At 40.4% G+C, this 22,845-nt stretch overlaps 1 protein-coding gene across 3 annotated transcripts in view; it reads left to right on the top strand.

The window, feature by feature from the left end:
• ELK3 (ETS transcription factor ELK3) overlaps positions 1–20,376 on the top strand; it is a 126,473-nt gene extending 106,097 nt beyond the window's left edge. The window contains exons 2-6 of one of the 3 annotated variants that reach the window (XM_078678093.1): positions 2,623–2,831; positions 4,590–5,423; positions 13,742–13,864; positions 17,362–17,438; positions 19,541–20,376. In XM_078678093.1, the coding sequence (XP_078534219.1) occupies positions 2,625–2,831; positions 4,590–5,423; positions 13,742–13,864; positions 17,362–17,403 (1,206 nt within the window). In that variant the 5' untranslated portion in view covers positions 2,623–2,624 and the 3' untranslated portion in view covers positions 17,404–17,438; positions 19,541–20,376. The remainder of the gene's footprint in view (positions 1–2,622; positions 2,832–4,589; positions 5,424–13,741; positions 13,865–17,361; positions 17,439–19,540) is intronic. The other 2 variants (XM_078678074.1, XM_078678085.1) reach the window with 2 other exon arrangements.
• Positions 20,377–22,845: the final 2,469 nt, after the last annotated feature.

Genomic DNA, 22,845 nt, shown 5'->3' with positions numbered 1-22,845 from the left:
CAGAATATTTTAACAGGTGGTCAATGACATATCATATGTTATGGAGTTCCAGGAGGTACAGAACATGTCCATCAAGAAGCTGAAAAAGATGTATTAAATGTATGTTTCGAAACAGAGGTGCAAAACACACATTACAAAAACAAACATTGGCAGAGTCAATAGGTCTCACCTATGTAAGAGCAATTGGCTTTGCTAATGTGTTTTAGCCATGTTGTACTACAGCATGGCTGCTGTTCAGCCTGACTATACATTAGTGGCGTAGGGGAGAGTGAAGCAGAGTGTCGTGAATTGGAGTATTGTAGAGTGGAGTCGAGTAGAGTGGGGTAGAGCGGAGGGGCGTAGAGTTGAAGGGTGTAGAGTGGAGGGGCATAGAGTGACGTACAGTGGAGGGGCGTAGATTGACGTACAGTGGACTGGTGCGTCAGTCAGGTTTGAACACATCAGGAGTTGACAAATGCATAGTATAATGTAAGTCCACTATATATGGAAGATGGGCAGCAATATTACTACTATAAAGTTGCTTTTTACATTCTATTGAAGACATTTTATTTATTTTACCCGTAGGATGACTGTAGTTTGTTGCTTACTTACAAAAACAAGTTATATCAGATGCTTTATTTAGGTAAAAGCATCACTAAATGTTTTCATGCCAGAATATTCATCTTGTATTTGAACGGTGACAAATGTTAAAGCAGTAACCTTTGTCTGTACTCTTAATATATCCATCTGCACCTAAGGCAACAATAAGAAATATTATTACTCTCACATTTAATTTCTTATTGGTAATAAACTATAAAGGGTATATTAGAACACCTGTTTTAGAATTGCAGTCACAACTGAATCCTCTCTAATAGGGATTTACAGCATTTGTTTCCCATCAACATAATTCAGTCATTAAACCAAAATGTATTTTTGATGCTCATCCTCATTTGGTCATTGTTTGGGTAGATGTATGAAATTATTGACAACATTCACACACTTTAAAAAATCTTTACAATATATGCAGATGTTGGTAAGGGCTGCGTAAGAGCCACTTGGAATGAAGCAAAGGAGTCCAGCTCCTCCCCACCCCTTCTGTCTCACTGAAAATCTGGCCCACACCTCCTGCTTCTCAGCCCAGTTATTTGGCTGGCTGTCATGGAAGGGGCTGCCATTGCTTTCAATTGACAAGGATAGGTAGGGCACATCAGCAATGCACAGCTGATTATTTAGAGCATGTGGCTCAGGGTCGTGCATGTCTGTAGGCTGACGAGGTTGAACTATAGGTAGCTTTTTCCCACACTGTGACCTAATAACAGTCTTTGTTATTATATCAATACAGTTTTACTTTTAAACAATCCAATAGTTACCTATCCATTTGTAGGGCATTCTTTAAAAGGCAATACTTATCAGGTCATATTTAATTTGTAGTGAAATACGAGACCTATTGCATTGGAAATGCAACAATTTTGTAAAAGTGCCCCATGGCGCCCTTTTAGGTTAATGGCGGCCACTTGCCTTAAATAAAGGTGCACTGCCGGCATTAAGCTGAAGGCGCTGTATGGGACAGTTTTACAAAAAAAAAACATCTGGTTGTTACGTTGACAAATACTTTTTTTTTAAGTGCCCTATGCCACGTAGCTACTCAACTTTTAAACACAGTTTGTCTTAAAAAAGGGAAAAGTTACCTTAAACACACCCTCCCAGATCATTAGCTCCAACTATGGAAGAGTGGATTTAAAGTTCATCTGAGAATGGGATAGGTGATAATTTTGGGGTCCCCCAACTTAAGGTGAGGACCCAGATGATAACTTAAAAAGGGAAAGCATGCTGTACGGAATGGTTTTGTGGTGGTCACATCGTACTAGGACCACCACATGCTGAGTTAAGGGCAAAAATGTGTTTTGAAATAAGGGCCCCACAAAGCATTACAGGACGAGTTTCATTAGTGCAGTGAATATCATAGTATGGCTCCCCTGCTGAGTTGGGGAACAGTCACAGTAAAGTTTTCCTTTTTTATTTTCCTGTGTGCAGCTCACAGCGAGTTTCCCTTTTTTGAACAGGCACATAAAAAAGCATTTGTTTGTGAAGTTGACAAAGAAATGCTTTTTTGGTAAAAAACGCCAGCCGCCCCTGTTCTTTAACGAGCCACCCGTGTCTAAAGAAAGGGGTGGGCCGCCATTTGAAAATGTAAAATGAAGAAATTGTTGCTAGAGAGCTTGTCCTGTCTGCAATAGCAGGGCAGGAAACCATTTAGCAAAATAGTGCTCGGAGGCTGTAATTACAGCCTACCAAGTAACGACACAAGTAACAGGGGGTGTCGCCATGGGAGGTTACAAATTGAGGCAAGGTGGTACCAAAGAGGGACTACTAAACCTCTTGACCAATGAAAAGTCACAGTTTCCAAAGTACAATGAAAATAGCAAATGAACAATATGGGCGGAGAGTGGGTAGAGCTTCAAGTCCGTACCACAATACAGCATGCCTTGCAGAGCAGCGCATGCCCTGCCCAGGCTCGACCTAAAGACGAAATCCTAGATGCTTTTTCTTCATTCTCAGCCAGTGAACTACAGAGCTTTCTAATAATGCAAGGTGCAATTACAGGGTATAATTCCTGTTTTTATGTCATTTTCTCTTTTAAAGGTATGGAGAGTGCAATTACACTGTGGCAGTTCCTCTTGCAGCTGCTGCTTGACCAGAAGCATGAGCACCTCATTTGCTGGACGTCCACCGATGGCGAATTCAAGCTTCTCAAGGCGGAGGAGGTGGCCAAACTATGGGGACTGCGCAAGAACAAAACCAACATGAATTATGACAAGCTGAGCCGAGCACTCAGATACTATTATGACAAGGTGAAATAAAGTTAATTATTTGTTAGACTTTGTAACTTTAAGGTGGATGCCAAATGAGTATAATAACTCCTGCATTTACAGAGAATGGATAAGCAGTCCGTAGTCTTAAACAAACAGTATATTCTCCACTGAGATAATGCTAAAATCGCAGATTCTCTGCAAGTAATGCAATTTTGCCGAGAATACAGTATTCATAAATTTGAGATGAATGCCTGTACCTGTTTTGCAGTGTCCATAAAACCTGAGTACTTTAGAAGGAAGCTGTGACAAAACAATTTCATCAAGATTTACAAACCTTTTGCGTTCGGTTTGCATTGCAAAAGGGAAGCAAACCAGCGCAAAATGTTTTTGGTTGGATTTACTTTCCAGGAGTGGCAAAAAAAGGTTATGCATAATGGTAGCCTCTGGCCTTGTAATGAAAGCTACCATTTTCCAATACTTAATCCATAACTTTGACCGACCTATCCTGCGCACTCATGGGAATCTCCAATTCTGCCATATGTAATCCATAACTCGGTTTGACCTACCAGGAGACTCTGTGGCAATTTCTGAGTCTTTAATACTTAATCAATTATTTTGGCATACCGACCCTGAGTTTCCATGGGAATCTTCCATTCTGCGATGCTTAACTATAACTCTGGATGGGAGATTCCCTGTGATTCAGGGAATCTCCCATTCTTCAATACTTAATACAACACTCTGTCAGACATAGGGTTACGATCCATAGGAATCTGTAGTTCTGCAATACTTAACTATAGCTCTGGCTGACCTGCACTGAGGTTCCCGGGGAATTTCCAGGTGTGCAATACTTAATCCTTAACCCTGGCTGACTTGCACTGAAGTTCTGTGGGAATCTCTGATTCTGCAACAATTAGCAGGCCTTGCTTACTGTCATAAAATGAACATGCTTATCTACAAGAAAGTGGTAGAATGTCGACCTCTAGGTATAAAGGGAAATCAGAGAACCATCTTAGTGTGATACATGCAGAGTTTTTACTAAGGTTTAATGAACCATTAGAATCTAATACGGCTAGAGCCCAACTTCAAGCAATTTTAAACAAAGGGATATGGTGTAACTGTCCTTGTTAGGGCTGCAGGTAACTCTTGATTGTAAAGCTTGCCAAGCTGGACCACTTCTTGATGAATATACATGAGGAAAGGTTACAATGTCCTATATGCCCTCTACTGCACCTTTAGTAAACCTGCCACGTATCAGTATGGAACTTCACTCGCCATGAGCAGAAACCTAAAACCTTGTCGGGCTGTAAGTTATACTTTCTGGGGAAAATGGCATTGCTATCAAAATGATCTGATGCCTGCTGCAGCTACACTGGAGCACCTATGTGGGTGAAAACTAACTCCTGCCAGAATCCTGTCACTACAAATAGTTCCTCTCTATGTCTGTGGTTGTTGTATCCTGACCGATAATGCTATCAGCGTCACAATGTTGTACCAAGTTATGATTCTTTCAGTGAATATACATTTTGATAACAACTTTGCTTTTGCATCTGCTGAACTGCCTCAGTTTGAAAGAAATTCCATTGGTATATTTACACTGTAGGGGATGAGGTTTGTTATAGGTTTGAAAACCTCGCTTGTTTAAATGTTTTACGAACAAATGCATTGTTACTGACTTAGATTTACTAATGGAAGAAATATAGTTTATCTGTGGCCGCTGGGAGAGGTTACATTCACATGTATTTTGATGCTCAGAATATAAAACTTACTGATCTTATCCATTTTTTCTTCACTTCACAGAACATCATCAAAAAAGTAATTGGGCAGAAATTTGTGTACAAGTTTGTCTCCTTTCCAGAGATTCTAAAAATGGATCCTCATGCTTTGGATATCAGCAGGGAAAGTTTATTGCTGCAGGACAGCGATTGTAAAATGCCTTCAGAGGGAAGGGAGCAACACAAGCATAGCTTGTCAGCACTTAAAAGCGCCCATCGCAATGAGTATATCCACTCCGGCCTCTATTCATCCTTTACCATTAATTCCCTACAGAACCAACACGATAACTTCAAAAGTATTAAAACTGAGAAATTGGAAGAAGACGAAGAAGATGAAGACGAAGAAGAAGATGGTAAAGAAGAACCACCTCCAAGAACGTCTGTAGATGAAGTCAGAACTGTTATAAGATTTGTGACAAATAAAACAGACAATCATGTGATGAGGCCAATGGTATCGTTGCCCTCCACATCAGAATCTGCAGCGGTATCCTCTCTTTTGACCACGTCAGTTTCAGCTAAACTAGCCTCACTCATGGCTACGAACGCAGCTCGCATTTCTTCCTCCTCATCATCATCATCAAGGTCTCCTTCTTTATCCCCTAACTCATCCTTTTCTTCAGAACAGCGGAGTTTCTTCCTCGAAGACAACTACCATGACTCAGATTTGTCAGAGCCCTTGAACCTCTCTTCGGGCTCCAAACTAAAATCTCATTCCCTACCTCCCAAGGCTAAAAAACCCAAAGGCCTGGAAATTTCAGCCCCTCCTATGCTTCTCTCCAGTAGCGACATAGGTTCTATTGCGCTCAATAGTCCAGCACTCCCTTCGGGGTCTTTAACTCCAGCCTTCTTCACAGCACAGGTAAGATGAGTCCTTTTTATTTTTATGAAGACTGTGCTACCCTCTTAGGGAAAGTTATATATATTACCCACACAGTTGGAGCAAAACGAGGACTGCTTAAATATAGAAAACATGTTCTACATTGGAAATCTCAGGGTGTGAAAGAATTATTTTTATATACTTAACATGCAATGATCTATAAATTCTATGTAGTATATTTGTTGTGTGAAAGTTGAGGTCACTTTTTAATTATTCCAAAGGTTCACCTCATTTGCAATTGTATAAATGCCCTGCTTGCTTTAGCCATGTGAACAATGTTTTTGCCAACTATTTTGAGAACAATTTATATTACTATTACATTTGAGACCGAGAAATACCTAAATTTACAAACACTCTTTTGAAGTCAAATTGTACGTCTTAAAATAGATATGTCCTTGTGCTCACTACTTCAAATGAGATAAAAGTGACTCCCCAAAACTACTAGCAGTGGTGTTGAGGCATACAGTATGTTGAATGACAGTGGTTCACTTTCATGAAAGGTATTGAAAATGGATACTATCTATGCCTTTCTTCATGAAGCAAGCAATGTTCCTTCTCAAACACACCGTGAACATGTGTCAAAATTGATTTACGTTATAGACCTAGGTTAATCAGTTGGGTGAAAAAACCATCTATATCCTGAGATTGAAGGCACGCATGCATTTTATCATGTTCAACAACAACAAGGTGAAGTATAGAATAATTTCAGACACTGGCAATCTCTCAGGTTGCATTCCAGTCCATCAATTTTCACCCACCATGCCGCTACAGACGAAGGCCCACCTTATGCAAGTACTGACCCTGCTTCTCGTTAGAACTGCATGACCAGGCCCCTTTCATAAAGGACCACAAATAACCCCAGACCAGTTTCACCCTACTTTGGGATTGTAAGAAGGGTGTGGCGTGTGTCCTATGGCGCTTGAGCATGTCTGGGCATACCTATCTCCTTTTGTTGATGCAGTTGACGCCCTACGTTTAACAGATATGTCCCATGCTCACTTTGCCGCAGGAGCCAAGCTAAGCTCCACTGATGAGTCCTAAAGGCAGGCCCTTATCTAGAGAAGCATGGCGATGGTAAAACAATGGACTATAATGAAGCCCGAGCGACTGTCAACGGCTGAGATTAATCCAAGCATCGCCTTGTTGTTGTTGCAGTGGAATATTTTCCCGTCACATAAGAACTGTAAGAAAAATGCATAGAATTCAGCAAAAGATATTCCAACCTTGCTGCCTCGCCTTTGCTCAGATGTCAGAAAGTGTGCTTGCTAGAGCCAACTATTCTAACATAGATAAACAGAAAAAAGGCCCAACTGATCCATTCAGAACCAAAAGGGTTTTAGTCACGTTCTCCCTTCAGCACAAAACGAAATTGAGTTTGCCCATCCTATGAACCATGTGCTTTTTTCAGCTAGAGCATGAAGAGGAGACCTCTGTGTAACTTTGAGATCGTAAGTAGTAGCCATATTACAAGGAAGTAAGTGGGAGTTGTATTTTAACTAGTTTAGAGGAACGATTTATATTAATTGAAGCTTCCTAACACCCCTACACCTATGCACATGTAACATCGGTTGGTACAGAACCCCACCTAACGTTTTCTTCATTATTTACCAAAGAAGCAACAACACTGTTGGTGCCATTGTGGGTTCCTTTTTGACTAGAAAGTTCACAAGTCACACTCCTTACAGGATAGATGAATGTCAAATTCGTTTTTATATTAAGGGCTTAAGCAATGTACAAAGGAAGAAACCCATTAATATTGAGTGACTTAGGGATGGCAAGATCTGTGGGAAGACCCACGAACATGGATTCCATGATGCTGTCATAGCATGGCTGACACCCAGTAGGCTTTGCATTAAAATATGATGTAATAAGCTTTTTTTGTAAGAGCCAGCACACAAACAGCTTGCTCAATAGTCCCTTAGGTCTCACTTTACCTGATGTTTTTATGACTGAACTGTTTTCAGCATCTGGGACATAGAATTAGGGGACTGGTCGTTGCCTGTAGTTGCACCTGGTTTCTTAAGGAATAGTAGCACTTATTTCTCTCTTCCTAATTTTCTATATGTTGACCCACATCTGTACATATGTTTTCACCATAAATAGCCTGTGCCAAAACACACATTAACAATAACAGACTCGGGCTCAGTGACTATACATTTCATGTAGTCAGGGGAGCAAAGCGTAAGCCTGGATGAATAGAGTTTCTATAATTGTGGCTCTTGTTTCAAGAGTGGCTGAGATGGTCTATTGTGTGGTAGATGTGGCGTTTCTAAGGCTGAAATGATGTGTAGAGAAGGCTGTATCGTGGCATTAGAGGTAGGATAGATACAGTGAGAAAGAGGCGGGACATGAATTGATGGGGTTTTGTTAACCCCTTCGACGCTGATGACGAGCTGGGCTCGTCATGAGGTAGCCTCCTGGCACGCTGATGACGAGCCCAGCTCGTCACGTAACATGCGGTTTTAAAAATCTCAGCGTACGAGCGGAATTCCGCCCGCACGCATGCGGTTAATAGAGCAGTGAGAAAGTGTGAGTCTACCACTACTTGTCAGATTCATTCTATGTTCGCAATACATGTGTTTTATTATGTTTAGAAATCCATGAATTTGGATTTAACCGTATATATATATATAATATAATGTTACCATGCAGCATCTACCATTAAACATCCCCTCGTTGCTAGTGGGTGTCTTAAGGCCAATATCATAATCCTGCATTCAGTGCGGGGTAGCTCTACAGAAGGAGCCCGATTAAGAGGTCTAGCCTACTGACATTCTTTAAGACTCTTGAACGTGTTTGTCATTTAGGAGCAAAGAGAGGAGATCTTGACTTGGTGTTTTAGAAGCTGTTTTTTGTTTAGTTTGCAGTTTGGTGCGGCAAGTCGTACTTTCTTTCATTTTTGTTGGGTGCCATCTATATAAGGAACGATTTCTATTGTATGCAAATTTGCAAATTACAATCAAAAGACAAATATTCATAATTTCCAGTGTGAAAAAACATTCTAGACAATGAAGCATGGAATGATGGTATTGCTTGTAAACAGAAAAACCATTTTATACTCAGTATCTTCTTTATGTGAGAAATCAATGAATCCTCTCGGGGCCCTCTTTACTCTGATTCCCGAAACAAGATGCAATATATAAACCCCTTGGCAGCTGGGGTAATTCCCCCCACGGTGCGGGGGGTGGGGGGGGTCCGCGGCCCAGCTGTGCTCATGATGAGCGCGTGGGCGGGCCGCGGCCGTTATGACGAGCTCAGCTCGTCATGAGTACAGCTCCACTGTGACTCATGACGAGCTGAGATCGTCATGAGCACACAAGGGGTTAAACTCTTTTCCTAAATAACTGAAACGTTTGACTAAACCACTCCTTATACAACAGATTGCTGGATCATTTATAACCGTCCTAACAGAAGTAAGCATGCCAACCCCCATGTAAACCCCAAGATAAAATATTTATAGTGTTTAGTCTATACACTCTTCCCACAATTGATCATAAATATCTAATACTAATTAGAGTATCCATCTTACTGGCTCTCCCACCAATGAATTTTAAGATCTACAAATGTAGCTCGATACATGAACTGCTTTGGTGGCAGAGGAGTGTACCCTTACGGGTGATTGTGCGCTTTACAAATGTGGACTTTACTTTACTTTAATCGAGGATCAACTAGACTGAGAAGTGGCTGGTGTTCACAGAAGATGGCAGACATCATGGCCTTGCATTCCACCAGCTTCAGTTTTCAGATGCTTGCTTAGTGTGTGCTCCTATAATTTCTGTGGCTCACTAATGCTGCAGATTAGGGCTGTTAGCTGTGCACTTGTCTTCTTCAAAGTGTTTAAAGCACGTGTCTAATTAGCGGCGGCCGGCACAGATTGGAGGTAGGGGGCAGGGGCAGTAGGTGGGGAGGATGCGGGGCAGCGGGTATTAACAAATAAGAAAAATGAAAAAATGTACATTCTTGCTGCTTCCTCTCCACGTCTCTCCTCCATTGTCCCTCGCTCGGCCTGAACAGGAAGCCCACCCAGGCTCCCAGTCAGCCAATCACAACGCTGCCTTAGCAGTGTTGTGATTTGTCTGAGCGCCATGGTTCGGCACTCAGACACTGACTGGGACCCTGGCATGTTCTCCATGCAGTCTGTAATGCAGCCTGCATATAAAACATGCAAAGTGCACATGACTGTTTGGACAGCCCGAGAGGGCCAGCAAAACAGTCATTGCGCACTTAGGAGGGTGCTACCACTTTTCCTCTGCCCTGCTCTGTGAGCAGAGCAGCCCGCCCCGCCCTATTAACGCAAAGCTGCTGGAAGAAGGACAAAATAAAATTATAAAAACGCAAGTTATCATCATCTCATTTTCCTTTTATTACACTGCTAAAAAGCAGTGAGGTGACGCTCCTCCGCCTCGGAGGAGCCACCACTGTTTTATAATCTCTTTATGCAGTATTCTTCACTGAATTTATCACAGGAAATATCTGATTACGTATTTGCTTATCTTGCTGTTTCTTTCTTTTTAACCTGATCCTAAGATTATGGTTCAATTCAAAATAACGTATGGTCTCAAAATCTTATCCTATTACTCTGGAAACACTTGCCCATAATTTGCATACAATTTCAGTGAAAGAAACCAGTGCAGCAGGTGTGACTATTTTACATAAAAATAAACATATAATATGTACCATTGCTGCATCTACTATTACTTTTGTGACACCAGATGATATATATATATATATATTTCTTTATTAACATTTTCAGACAAGAAATAACAGTACAAGAGTTGCAATGATACAATACAATTCATTCCAATTCCAAGGAAAGGAATCATGTCAGTGTAGGAGTGGGACAGGAAGGGAAAAGAAGGGGTACAAAAATCAGTATGAGCAATCACATAATACCCATCAACAGTGGGAGGAGAGATAAACCCAGATGGTGTCCCATGCGAATGGCCCTCACCGAAGATCAACAAGGATCCAACGCCACCTATAACAGTATGTGACCCTCGATCACATCCTACAGTTGTGGCAGGCTATACGTTAGTCACCGTAAGGCATAAAAACATTCACATGCAACCCACTTCTCTAATCACAATTCGTAGGAAGCGATGAAGTACTAAGATCCCACAGAGGATCAGGAGAGGATCGAGTCAGAATCCATCGACTCCTCACTGTAGGTCCCCCTATGCGATCAATCATCATGTCCCACAGGTTAAGATCTCTCTCCTCATTCTCATCCGTGCGGACTCTATGGAGTCGTACCACTTATGAAATGGCCCACTCCAATAGGTCTGATTTCCACTTGTAGTGTGTTGGGAGTGCCACCTGTGCCCCATGAATAGCTATCCGGCACCTGGCAAGTACTAGGGCTAAGAGTGCGAATTTGTAACCCATCTTTTTTGATGGTAAGGTTTATTCTGACCGCAGTCACCGGGGTAACTGTGGCACTAACCCCCTCCCAATATGGCCTCAATAGTCTACAGTCTCATGTAACATGGTAAATCCGGCTGGGTAGACCTCAGACCTCACGCAATCCGCCTCTTGAGTAGGGTGAATGCTATTCAGACGCTGAGGTCTTAAGTAAGCTCTGTGGAGGTAATAGAATTGCGTAAGTTTGAATCCCGCATTACTTGCAGTCTCAAGCACCAGTGCCCTTGTTCTACACCATTCTGCATTAATCATTTATATTAACTACATTACAGCAGCTGTTACTTTAAATCAAGTCACTATTACATTTTCAAAACACTTCTCTTAACCCAATGTCTTAAACAGTGAGATGAACATAATTTTTCATTGTTTGCATCAACTGATGAACATCCCATGGAATTCATCTAGCCTTTGCGACGATGAAAGCACATTGCTGCCAGCTTTTTCTCTCGGTGAAGAGGCTAGATACTCTGAGCCTAATTCACAAAGGGCTTCTGCACTCGTGGTGGAGGCTCCGCAGATGTGGGTAGTCTCCGCTGTCGGGCGTAATCTCTGCAATGAGAATTCTCAGTATAGATATTAGGGATTTGAAAGTTGAAAAGTAGTTTAGGTATGCTTTCTTGTGTCCAGGTACCTCTGGATCTAATGATGATAAAAGAATGTGTATGTAATAAAGAAAAAGAATGGACTGATCAAGAATAGGCTAATTAATATTCTGATGCTGAGGAATGATTTGTTTCCCCAGAGTTTATATAGCGCAAACTTGACCCGAACGTATCGGGTATCAGAGCGCTTTTCCTCATTAAATCACGTATCTTCATTAGGTAGTGCGGCAAAATCAAAATGAGAACTATCAGCCAAATCAAACTTGTTTTATTTTTTTAATAAGGAGGATATAAAGAATATTGTTTGACATAAGAATGCTTGTTTTAGAGGTTCTTCTAAGATGTTATCCATGAGACTTCAGGACATGCTTACTGACGTTCAAACTATGTATGTTGCAGCACTCGCTACACATTTTGTCATAGTATGTGGAAACATCTAATTGGATAGAAATTTGAAAAGTCATTTGCAGGAAATTGGAATGTTTGGACTGCAGTGTTTACACATGAACTAAACCCAGTTAACTCTTTCATTTCTTTGCCAAAATCATATGCAAGGCAAAAGAGTTTATAAGAAAAAACAGTTTCACTATCTATCTGTCTGTCTGTCTGTCTATCTATCTATCTATCTATCTATCTATCTATCTAGTAATTGCATACAAGGATAAGATGTGATATTGAGTCACGGTATCGGATCAACATTCTGTGATTCTGGGCAAATGGTTTATGCCAGGACATTTTTCATGTGTATTATAGGTATTTAACCACAAGCAGAATGAAAGGGGCTACATTTGCGCAGATGTGTAAATTCACATTTTACGTTTTAGTGACTATTTCGAGCGTTATTTCTGTGTGTAAAATCATTTTGACATGCAGCCTTTAATTCAGTAAAGTCCTCTTCCGATACCAGTTTCGATCTAGTGTGACAAAAAATGTGAATATTCATTCCACTGTTAGAATAAATGCGTATGTGTGTGAATATGCGTGTACTACATGTGTTGATCTGAATCCAATGCTATTGGCATACATTTTTTTATATATTTGCTTGTGTTTGTGTGTGTGTGTGTGTTTTGCTTATTACCATTTTGTTTGTGGGGAGAGGGCGATGATGCACAAGAGGTGAAACCCTAAGAGGGTCCTTATGTCCATACTCACCCTCAGTGATAACAATAGTAATACATTTAACATGCAACCTGTGAGGCAGTGCTTTTCTCATGTCACGTTCGCTCTACTATGACAATACACTGGAATTTCACCTTTGTACCATGGTATAAAATGTGTTGCTGTGCATTTATTAGTACCGTTGCTCTGAATAAAGTGTTGTTTCTGGGCCACATTTATTTTCACTGTGATGGCAGAAATACATTTGTGCCATGGCAGTAACAAAATAGGGCCTGATAACAAGGTATTTAGATAAACTGAACTAATAAACTTACATTCACACATTTATTACAACAGCACAAAGGTCAACGTCAGGTGTATTACCACATTACAGTATTATTGGCATAAGAAAACCATGTTTTACTTCCTCAGATATTGCTTGTAACTATTAAATTAAACGGGGAAAAAACTCTTCTAATTGTTGTGAAAATCTTCACAATTTGCATTCTGGTTTTGGTTAAATACCATTTTTTTTACAACAAATACACATGAAAGAATGCCATGAAAACCATTTATGCGAATGTTCAGAGTATATTATGCTATTTATTACTTTTGTTGATTGAGAGGAGAATCATCATGACTCACCTGAGGCTTCACCTCCTGTGAACCATGGCCCCACCCCACTATGGTAGTAAATAGCATATGTCACTGTATATAGACTATATAAATATATGTCTAGGTGTTTCAATATGTATGTATTTCTATAATGATGTCCGCACTCTGCATGAGATCAGAGTATTGTTCTGGTCATGTTGGGGAAACTACTGTTTGAATAGACATTTTGACTTAGAAAAGAGCATTTTCTGTGACATATAATTCAGCCTGACTCGTCAGTACATTCCAGGCTCTGTGAAATTATATTGACAGCTTTCCATTTACCAGTACAGTGTATGTGGTGCTTAATCATAGTCCTGCAGTTTTTCTAACACTAAAATGAGCAACATGTGTTGTTTGCATGCACAGCTCCCCTCACATTGTTCCCCTTTGTGTGGTAATAATGACTGCTACACAGCTAGGCTAATACCTGAGACAGCGGTGCCACTGTAGTCTGTGATCTTCACATCACACTACTGAATGTAAATATCAACAGGTAATACTGATTTGACTTTTACTTTGCAGACTCCAACTGGATTATTGCTAACACCGAGCCCTCTGCTGTCGAGTATTCATTTCTGGAGCAGTTTGAGCCCAGTGGCACCTCTGAGTCCTGCCAGGATGCAAGGACCAAACACCTTATTTCAGGTTAGTTTCTCTCAAAATATACATGATTTGTCCACACTGTAAGCACACAAAGAAGGAGGAAGGGAAGTTACAAATTGGTTACATTGTGCCAAAGGTACAACCTTTCTCAGTCACTATGTAACACAAAGGTATCCAGCACACAACCAAAAAGATACAGGGGCCTTATCATTAGGAACTGATACCCTATAGAAAGAACCAGGGCTGGGGTCATCCTGGAAAAGTACAGCAGCCCTCACTCACCAAAGTGACATGCTTCATCATCAGGCCCTTTCTCACCGTGGTTACTTGCTGTTAAAAAGAGTCTCTTTTTTTACCTCCCCTCTTAATTTCCCGATATGAATTTTTAGAGGAGCCTGGCTACCCCTGCAACAAAATTCAGTGTTCTTTACTACATGCCATTTTTCATATTTGATTTAGTTTCCTTGTAATTAACCTTGTGGAGTGCATGGACGTCTTTTCAATAAGAAAAATGAACTGTAGTTATAAGTTGTACCATTAATCAATAACTTTATTCCCTGAGCCTGTCATAGAGGTCCAGAAATTCGACATGAAAATATTAACAAGCAGTGTTAATAATAAAAAACTGGTAAAATTGTTAAAAATCTGATAACATATATTTACAGTCTTAGCAATATATACTTTACCATAAACCTTACCACACACATAGAAACAAAGCTTGAATCCATTGCCACAGTTTACCATCTACCCAAAATACTTTCGTTTTAAAAAATATATATCTTGCCCATGTGGCCCAGGAGGCAGTCTTGATTTATTCTTATAGTACAGACATGCTGCCACTCTGTGTGGAAGATGGTCTGGCTGTGTCACTGGTTGCCATATTTTAATGGCCTTAGTCATGGCTCTACCATCTTAGATTTTCATAAAAGGCCCCTCCTGCTCAATGATTTCTACCACCATTACCAGGTGATTACTCTGCTGTGAAATGTTCAATCCCTGTATCTCTGTTAAAAATGCACTTGGTGCTGGCACTCTTTATAATGGTTCCCGAGCCCACTAGAAAGTGAAGCCTCTTATTTCCAGAAGTTAAAAGAATGTGTTTTAGCCAATGTGCAATCAATAGTTAAGTATCAATGAGACCTCTGCAATGTTTCACTGTTACCCCTACTTAGTAATGAATTACTAAAAGATGGTTTACCTATGCCTTTGGGCTACAACAATCTTTTGCATAATGACATTACCTGAAAAAGTGAGGATTTTGGTGTCACCTTTAAAAATAGTTTCTCCATAATATTACCTATATCTCTATAATATTGAGCAGAACTAGGTTTCTGACTGCTAACTACACTTTTCCGACTATGACTCTTGAGTTAATTTTGGCCTACAGGCCTTTGGGATTCAACTCTCTGTTTGAGGAAAGGTTCATTGAAATAACAGCTAATTGCACTTACATGTTTAGCTAAACATTCCCTCTCTGCCAGCTCGCCTTAATCTGCTCCCCAATTTGGATTTACTTGGCCTTAACCAGTCAGTTCTTGGCCTCACTGTGCTAGTCACACCCTTGAGATTTTCTTAAATATTAAGTATAAAGTGTAAACTGAACTAAGTTTCCTGTCTGGTGTTGGAGGCCATCTTAAAAATGTTGGTTTCTCCTCTAACATGTTGGACTCATATGTGGCATTTGGTCTAATGAACTGTGTGTCATGCTAAATATTAATAGGCTAGTCCCGGCAGCAGATTCTGTAGTTCAAAATGAAAACACCTTCTATAAATTGACAATGCTAACCACTGTAGCTCTGGACAAAATCAGAAATGTACACGATTAAAGTGCATACAAGGAAATGTTTCCAGCATACTGACCCCTTAGGAAGAATCTGTTAATATGAGTAATGCTAATGTCAAAGGAAACTTATTTTGCTTGACAAGAAACATTACTGCTCCACCCAATTTCTTTGACCATTATTGTTTAAAGGAAGATACTCATTATTGTTCAGAAACTTACGTTCTACCTTACTTTTCAATACTTTATGTTGTAAATTTGCTAAGCTCAGCCCGGCTCAAAGTATTCAACATTTGTAGGATCCCAGGACTCAGCTGCATTGCATGACAGAGAGAAAGCAAGACAATGTCATATCTATAAAGAACTGGTACTGTTTCTTTTTCCCCAAACGCTGGCCCTCTTTGAGCCTGCCTTGCGCCATGCACTGCACACACCCTTCACCAAAAAAACAAGCTTGCATGTTATGCCTAGCATACGTTTTGTACTCAAAGGGTACCCGTAACTTTAAAACAATTCCCACATTGCATGTGAGCTGTGCTACTCATATTGTTCACCAGGAGCTCGGGGTTAAGTATGTAGAAGATTATATCAAACTGGCCCCTTTAACGCTATGGTGTGCTGTCTGTGTGAATCGCAATGTAGGCCTTAATAGGGAGGTGACCATTGACTGCCTTGCTTCATGACAGAGGTTTGACCATACCCTGGTTGCAATATATTAAGCATGAAATGTCTAACCTGGGGAGACTGGAACCTTTTCCTACCCTTTTCACTTTGTCCAAGGCTGGCCTACCTTGGGTTAGAAGAGGGTTTCAAACTAGGAAATCTCGGCTTAGAGAGGAAGGTGAGCTTGTTAAGATCTCTGTAAGGGAGTAGGAATCTTCAAACCACCCCTAAATTTGGAGCCGTACCTGTCATGGGTGGTTACTACCTGGGATAGAGTCCTTTTAACCAGATTTAGGCTCGGCCTTGTGAGGTGGCAACTGGGTTTCCCACTGTGTCAATTTGATTCCAGCAACGTGCGAATCTGCACCCTTGTGATGAGTCTACGCCCGAGCCGGCTCCATTTCACCTTTTTCTGCAAGTACTACCTGGCATACTCCAAAAGGTTTCTAGTTCCACTAATTAGAAAGTGTTGCATATGAAGCTGTGCTGATACCTTGTTGTACCTGCAACAGCTAAACTCCCCAGCCCACTGTAGTAGCATTTGTTAATTTTAAAGTGTGAAATTGCCAAAAGAAAACAAATAGTATTTTAAATGACAGATACCCCAAGTCACAAATGTTTAAATGTTAATATAAGGGCATTTGTCTGACGGGTTTGTCCAGGTTGTTGACCCCAACAGTATGATTTTTTAATCCCTGACTTTTTGGCTAAAGGCTTTTTACCTATTCAAAATCTTTTTCCCACCTGCTTTTACTATGTAATTAACTATCTGTTGTTTTTAATTCTGCGCACCAATGAGATCCTGACTATGTTTTAATGTTTTAATGTCTGTATTGTGTTTTTTTATGACAGTTTTTTGCTGCCGAAAGTTGCTTGAGAAAGTTCCAGGGCATATTGCAACCCCATGCGAAATTCATGTCAGCTATAGTTCAAATAGTCGATACGCAAATTAAATCTCAGAAATTGTCACTGAACTGGTTCTAAATCTTTTTAACCCCTGAAAATCCCCCCAGAGCCCTTGGCACTCTCCTTGCTACATCTAGTCTCAAAACAGAGTCACAAAGTATTCACTCTTTGCCCTTTGTCTTACCCCTAGGTAGCAGACATGACTCGTTGGAGCAGTATGTTTGGGAGCTAGGGCTCAACCTGGTGATGTCCTTGTAGGATGAAAAGGTGTGTGTGATATCACTCTGCTGCCACAGGCATTTTGACGAATCAGCACCAATATCTGGTTGCTGGAAACAATTCCATTTGTTGGTAATCAAAATAGACTTGTAGACTGATTTTATTATGCTGCCAGTCAAATGTAAAATGTCTACAACTAAGAACCATGAGGCCAAAACAAATGTAACCATAGTAGGGCTGTATACATTTTAGGAATTTAGAAAGGTTTGATGGTCTAGATCCATATTTAGCCTCACTTACTACCTATAGGGACAAGAAGACAGCATTGGACCATGTCAGAAAGTTACATGGTTTTCAAGTGGGATGGAATAGTCAGCTATTGTATTTGTGTTACATATCTTTCAGTCCTGTTCAACAAAATAAAATGTTTTCCTGGGAACTACTAAGTGCATTGCACTTTCTTGGTCTACTGTGGCCTGACGTGTAGACTTTAAACACCAAAATCTGCCAATAGCAGAAATGAGTAAACACTGGACATGCTGTATTCTGAGAAACACAAAAAACAAGCACAAAGCAATGGATAGAATGTGTGAATTATTCTCAGCAAATGGTAATAACTGGGAGCTGCAATCGTTTTTTGTTCTCTGCCTCTCTATTAGACAGGGACATGCATGTAAATTGGTCTTGGCTCAACCCCCAAAGGGCCAATCTATTGCAATTGCCGTATAACCTTTAAATGGGATGGGGCACAACCTCAGAATTGTTAGGCCTGTTAATTGAGGGTAGCTCCATGACCCATATCTTGGCATACCTTTCACGTTTATCTCACCGAGAAAGGCAACAACGGGGGTGATGAAGTACTTCAATTAAATCTCCGCCAGCCACTGGTATAGTGACAAAAAGTGTGATTGGTTTGTTTCAATGTTATGTCACACAAAAAGAACCACGGGTCCTGATTAAGAGGAGGTTATATAGCTGTCTGAATGTACTCTGCAATACAATATAGGGGGCTTCCCTTTTCAGGACGGTTCCCCTCACACACCAGAGGTGTCATGCTTCATCATAGGGGTGCCTCCTCACGTGAAAGACCTAATCTTCACGTGGGCTACAAGCCCCTCTCTATGAGGGAGGAGCTCAGGGATGTTTTTATTGAGTTAGGCGGGGTGTTCTAAACCCCTAAGTGAGAATGGCATGTCTATAAAAAGGTGCAGTGCTGTGATGTGAAATTTTAAAACTAGCTACAGGGTTAGATATGTTGTGCTTCAGCTATCCGTCGTCAGGATTAAAAACAATGAATAGCTGATTACACAAGTGCCGGCATTAAAGACAAATGTGTAAATCACTAGACCAACATGTTTCGGCCAGAAAGACCTAAAATAGTGTCACGGAACATACTGAACAGTCAATCATACTGGTTGAGTATCGTACTTTTGATGTATTCATGTGTTTTTCACATTTACTTGCACCCAATTATTGCAGTAGCTGAACAACTGACCATGAAGAAGGCTGTGACACTATTATAGGTATTTCTGGCCTTTTCATTTCACATCACAGCACTGCCACCTTTTTATACACAACCCATTCTCACATAGGGGTTTAGTACATCCCACCGGACTCAATAAAAACATCCCTGAGCTCCTCCCTCGTAGAGAGGGGGTTGTAGCCCACGCGAAGATTAGTCTTTCACGTGAGTAGGCACCCCTATGAGGAAGCATGACATCTCTGGTGAGTGAGGGGAACCGCTCTGAAAAGGGAAACCTCCTATCTTGTATGGCAGAGCACATTCAGACAGCTAAATAACCTCCTCTTAATCCGGACCCGTGGCTCTTTTTGTGTGACATTAATTTGGTGGGAAGTTGGCTCATGCAGGCCCCCAAGTGTATTTATTGCTTCAATATTATGACATGTCTGTGGCTCATGGTGTATTTCTGAACATTTTGAATATTGTAGCCTTGAATGGGCAAATTAAAAAAACTTTTAAACTTTTCGTTGTGATTGATTTTATGGGTGAAATACAAATCAATTCTGTGTGTTCGTTTGAAAGATTCAACACTTCTATATGATATGGAAAACATGCTACTCATAACAAATTGATTAATTTATTGTAGTGTTGTAGAAAATCCTCACACTTCTTTTTCTCCCCCCTGCAGTTTCCAGCCATGTTGAATGGTCACATTCCAATGCCACTCTCAAGTCTGGACCGATGCTCCTCTCCCGCTCTGCTTTCCTCGAATATTCAGAAATCCTGATAGGTATTCTGAAATTCTGATAATACCTTTCAAGAACTATGGACTCATTAACCGATGTAACAATTCATTGCATTGTGCTGATATTTTCCTGTGCTGCAAGATAGCCATCGTGAAACACTGTATACGTTGGTTGCACTTTTTACTGTATCGATATCCTAGTACAATGGTGTTCATTTTAAACAGTGTTTTTATATGAAAACACAATATATGTTTTGTATTATTGTTAACATTTTTGCACCATCATATCTTCAAAGTGTTGAACACTGTTGATGGTGATGTATTTTATGATGTTTAGTAACACGTCTAATAGGGATACTGTTTCCACCGTCCCCCCAAATCCCCCCTGAATCGCTGTTCACTCACCAACCATGTTGATCCATGGTTTCTTCATGGTCACCCATGGATGACCGGGGTTTGACCATGTTTTTACCATACCTTTGGCCAAGGCACTTCCCTTGTTGATTCCCCTATTTGTATACACTTCTGCTTCTGTAATCTATAACCAACAGTGCCTTTTGCATAATGTCTTGCAATTGTTTTATGTATCGCCTGTATGAAGACAAAAGGCTAAGCTAGTGTGAAAGTCTGATATATTTTCAACACTTGCTTCCTCCCCTCACATTAGAAAATATGACAAAGTATATAATGCTTCTTTATATGTATTGCTTTCGGATTGTATTGACAAAAGCCTTTGTAATTCTTTGTTGAAAGCAATAAATGCTTTGGACTACAAAACATTCACTGCTCATGAGAAAAATACCTTTACAAACTATTAATGGAAATGTGACAGCTTCTTTGATAATACAATTTCACTTTCACATTATGCTTCCTTAGAAATGATGTTGCCTTTTATACTGCAAATGTTAATATTGGTTCCCCGGGCAGAAGCAGCCCCAGTCAGATACAGTTTCTAAATTGAGAAATGTGAGGGTGAAGGCCTGTTTGGTGAGTATATGATCTCCACTGAGATGTGGGTTCACATACTACCTTGATATCTGCACCATGATTATGCAACTGTGTATTTATGCTCTATTACTGTATCCACTTGCACGAAAAAGTGCTGTTCGACTAACATAGACTCCTGGCAGGAGCAAAACTGAAGTGTACATAGATATGCAAGTTCCTATGCCCCGGGCGTCTCATCATTGGTGTTTCAATCAATGAAGGGCCGAACGCTAGGACAAACTGTCCTTACCACTGTGCACTGTTGCTATGTGCTACTGCACTTGTAATTATTTTTCAAACACTGTTAAACATAAATCAAATGGATTACAACTTAACATACGTCTCTATTTGCATACATTTTAACAAAACCTCATTCAGAACAACATTTCTTGAGCGTATTATCACCTATTCATTTTAATAATACATTATTACACATTAACACAATTGCGTAGTTGCAGAACAAAACAACTTCAAAAGCTTTTCCAGGATGTCGGTCTTACCCTTGCCCAATGCATTTCTGGCCAGAGGCCCTTCTTCAGGGGCCTCAGTTTCTAAAACACCCAAAAAATGTTTTACTACAGGTTCCATGTATAGGGAAATTAACAATATCAACAGCTATTTGATTACAAAACTCTGATCATTTCCATACACAGCCAGTGTGAATCAAGCACCCAATTACCAAATTATAGTGTGTGACACAACATTTCTTCAGCATCTAAGCAGTGCTTCCCCTGTGCTTTTAGGAGACCGAAATGAAAGAAATAAGAGAGCATCAACGTAAAGACTAACCAATTTTTTTTTTTTTTTTTAGTTTGATTTTATTGAAGATAAGAGAAAAAGGGGAGGGGGGGAAGAAGAAACAGGAAGAAGGATATGATAATAATTACAACTTAAGGGAAATCACATTAGGTATTACAATAAAATCTCATAAATCTCAAAGGGGGAAAAATCACATTAGTTATTATAATAACATCTCATAAAAGGCAGGTAAAATGAGCATGAAATGACATAAGCAAATAAGGTAAAAGAAATACAAATGCACTGTATGATAATAATGAAAATAACATTTAAGCAAAAGGTAAACTAAATTCATGGTGGCTTGCGGACCACAACAACATCAGGAGCAATGGAGGAGCACGCTGGAGCAGTGGAGAAAAGATATGTTACCAAAGGAAGCCATATAAGGTCTCGTTTAATGGCCAGAGAAACGGGAGATACAAAATTGGTGTCTAGCCGGTGATGGAAACAAACTGCATTCCACCAAGAACGATAAGACACGTTAGCAGCCTGTTTCCAGTTAGCTGTAATAGTGTGGAAAGCAACAGCTATTAAGAGATCAAGGAGTTGGTAATGGCTAGGATATTGAGGAAGGTCAGGAGAAATGGAACCCAGAAAAACAAGAGCTGGGGAGAAGGGGACCTGAAAATGGAAAATCTTTTGGATTTGGGCCCATACTGAATTCCAGAACTTGGAAATATGTGGACAATCAAAAAGCATGTGTTTGAGGTCTGCTGAGGAAAAAGGGCAAGACCAACAGGTAGGGGATGTCTCCGATGAAAAATGGGACAGGGAAAGAGGGGTAAACAAAACTCTGTTATAAATAAAGTATAAAGTTTGGGTAGTATTAGCAGCTCTAGAGGTCTTATGGAGTTTGGTCCAGATCTTATCCCAAAGAAGAACGGACCATTCCTGAGAAAGATAAGACTCCCAAGCAATCTCAAGTTTAGATTTCGCTCGATCAACTGTGTAGCGGAAGGAATTATAAAGAGAAGAAGCGGAGGGGGTAGATTCTAGTAAGGAGGAAGTGGTTTTACGGTCGAGAGGTAAATCATTGGATATCGGTAATGAGTGGAGATAAGAGTTGAGAACAGGTAAAAGCAAGTTATATTTGGAGCGGGCACTGGGGGGTAACTGAAAGGAGGACTGGAGTTCCGAGAAGGACAGAGGGACATTGAAGGAAAGCAATTGAGAAATCCAGCAGATTCCACGGGAATGCCAGACCTTCCAATAAATAGTACGATTACGAATTTTAAGATGAGAGTTAAACCAAATAGGTTGTTCACGGAAAGAAAGAAGAGAAGGGTATGATGAAGATAAAAAGGGAAGAAGAAGAGCACGACAGTGAGATATAATAGGGGTGCGAAGCCGAGCGGGGTAAGACGCAAAGGACATAAATTCACGGAAAGTGAAAGGAGAAATAAAGGAAGATTCCATAGTCAACCATACGGGAGGGTAAAAGGGAGGGTCATTCAAAAGCCATC

Source organism: Lissotriton helveticus, chromosome 1_1 (assembly GCF_964261635.1).
Source record: "Lissotriton helveticus chromosome 1_1, aLisHel1.1, whole genome shotgun sequence".
In the NCBI taxonomy this organism is placed as follows: Eukaryota; Metazoa; Chordata; class Amphibia; order Caudata; family Salamandridae; genus Lissotriton; species Lissotriton helveticus.
Note: the sequence above shows the minus strand (reverse complement) of the source record. Positions and strands in the feature narration are given on the sequence as shown.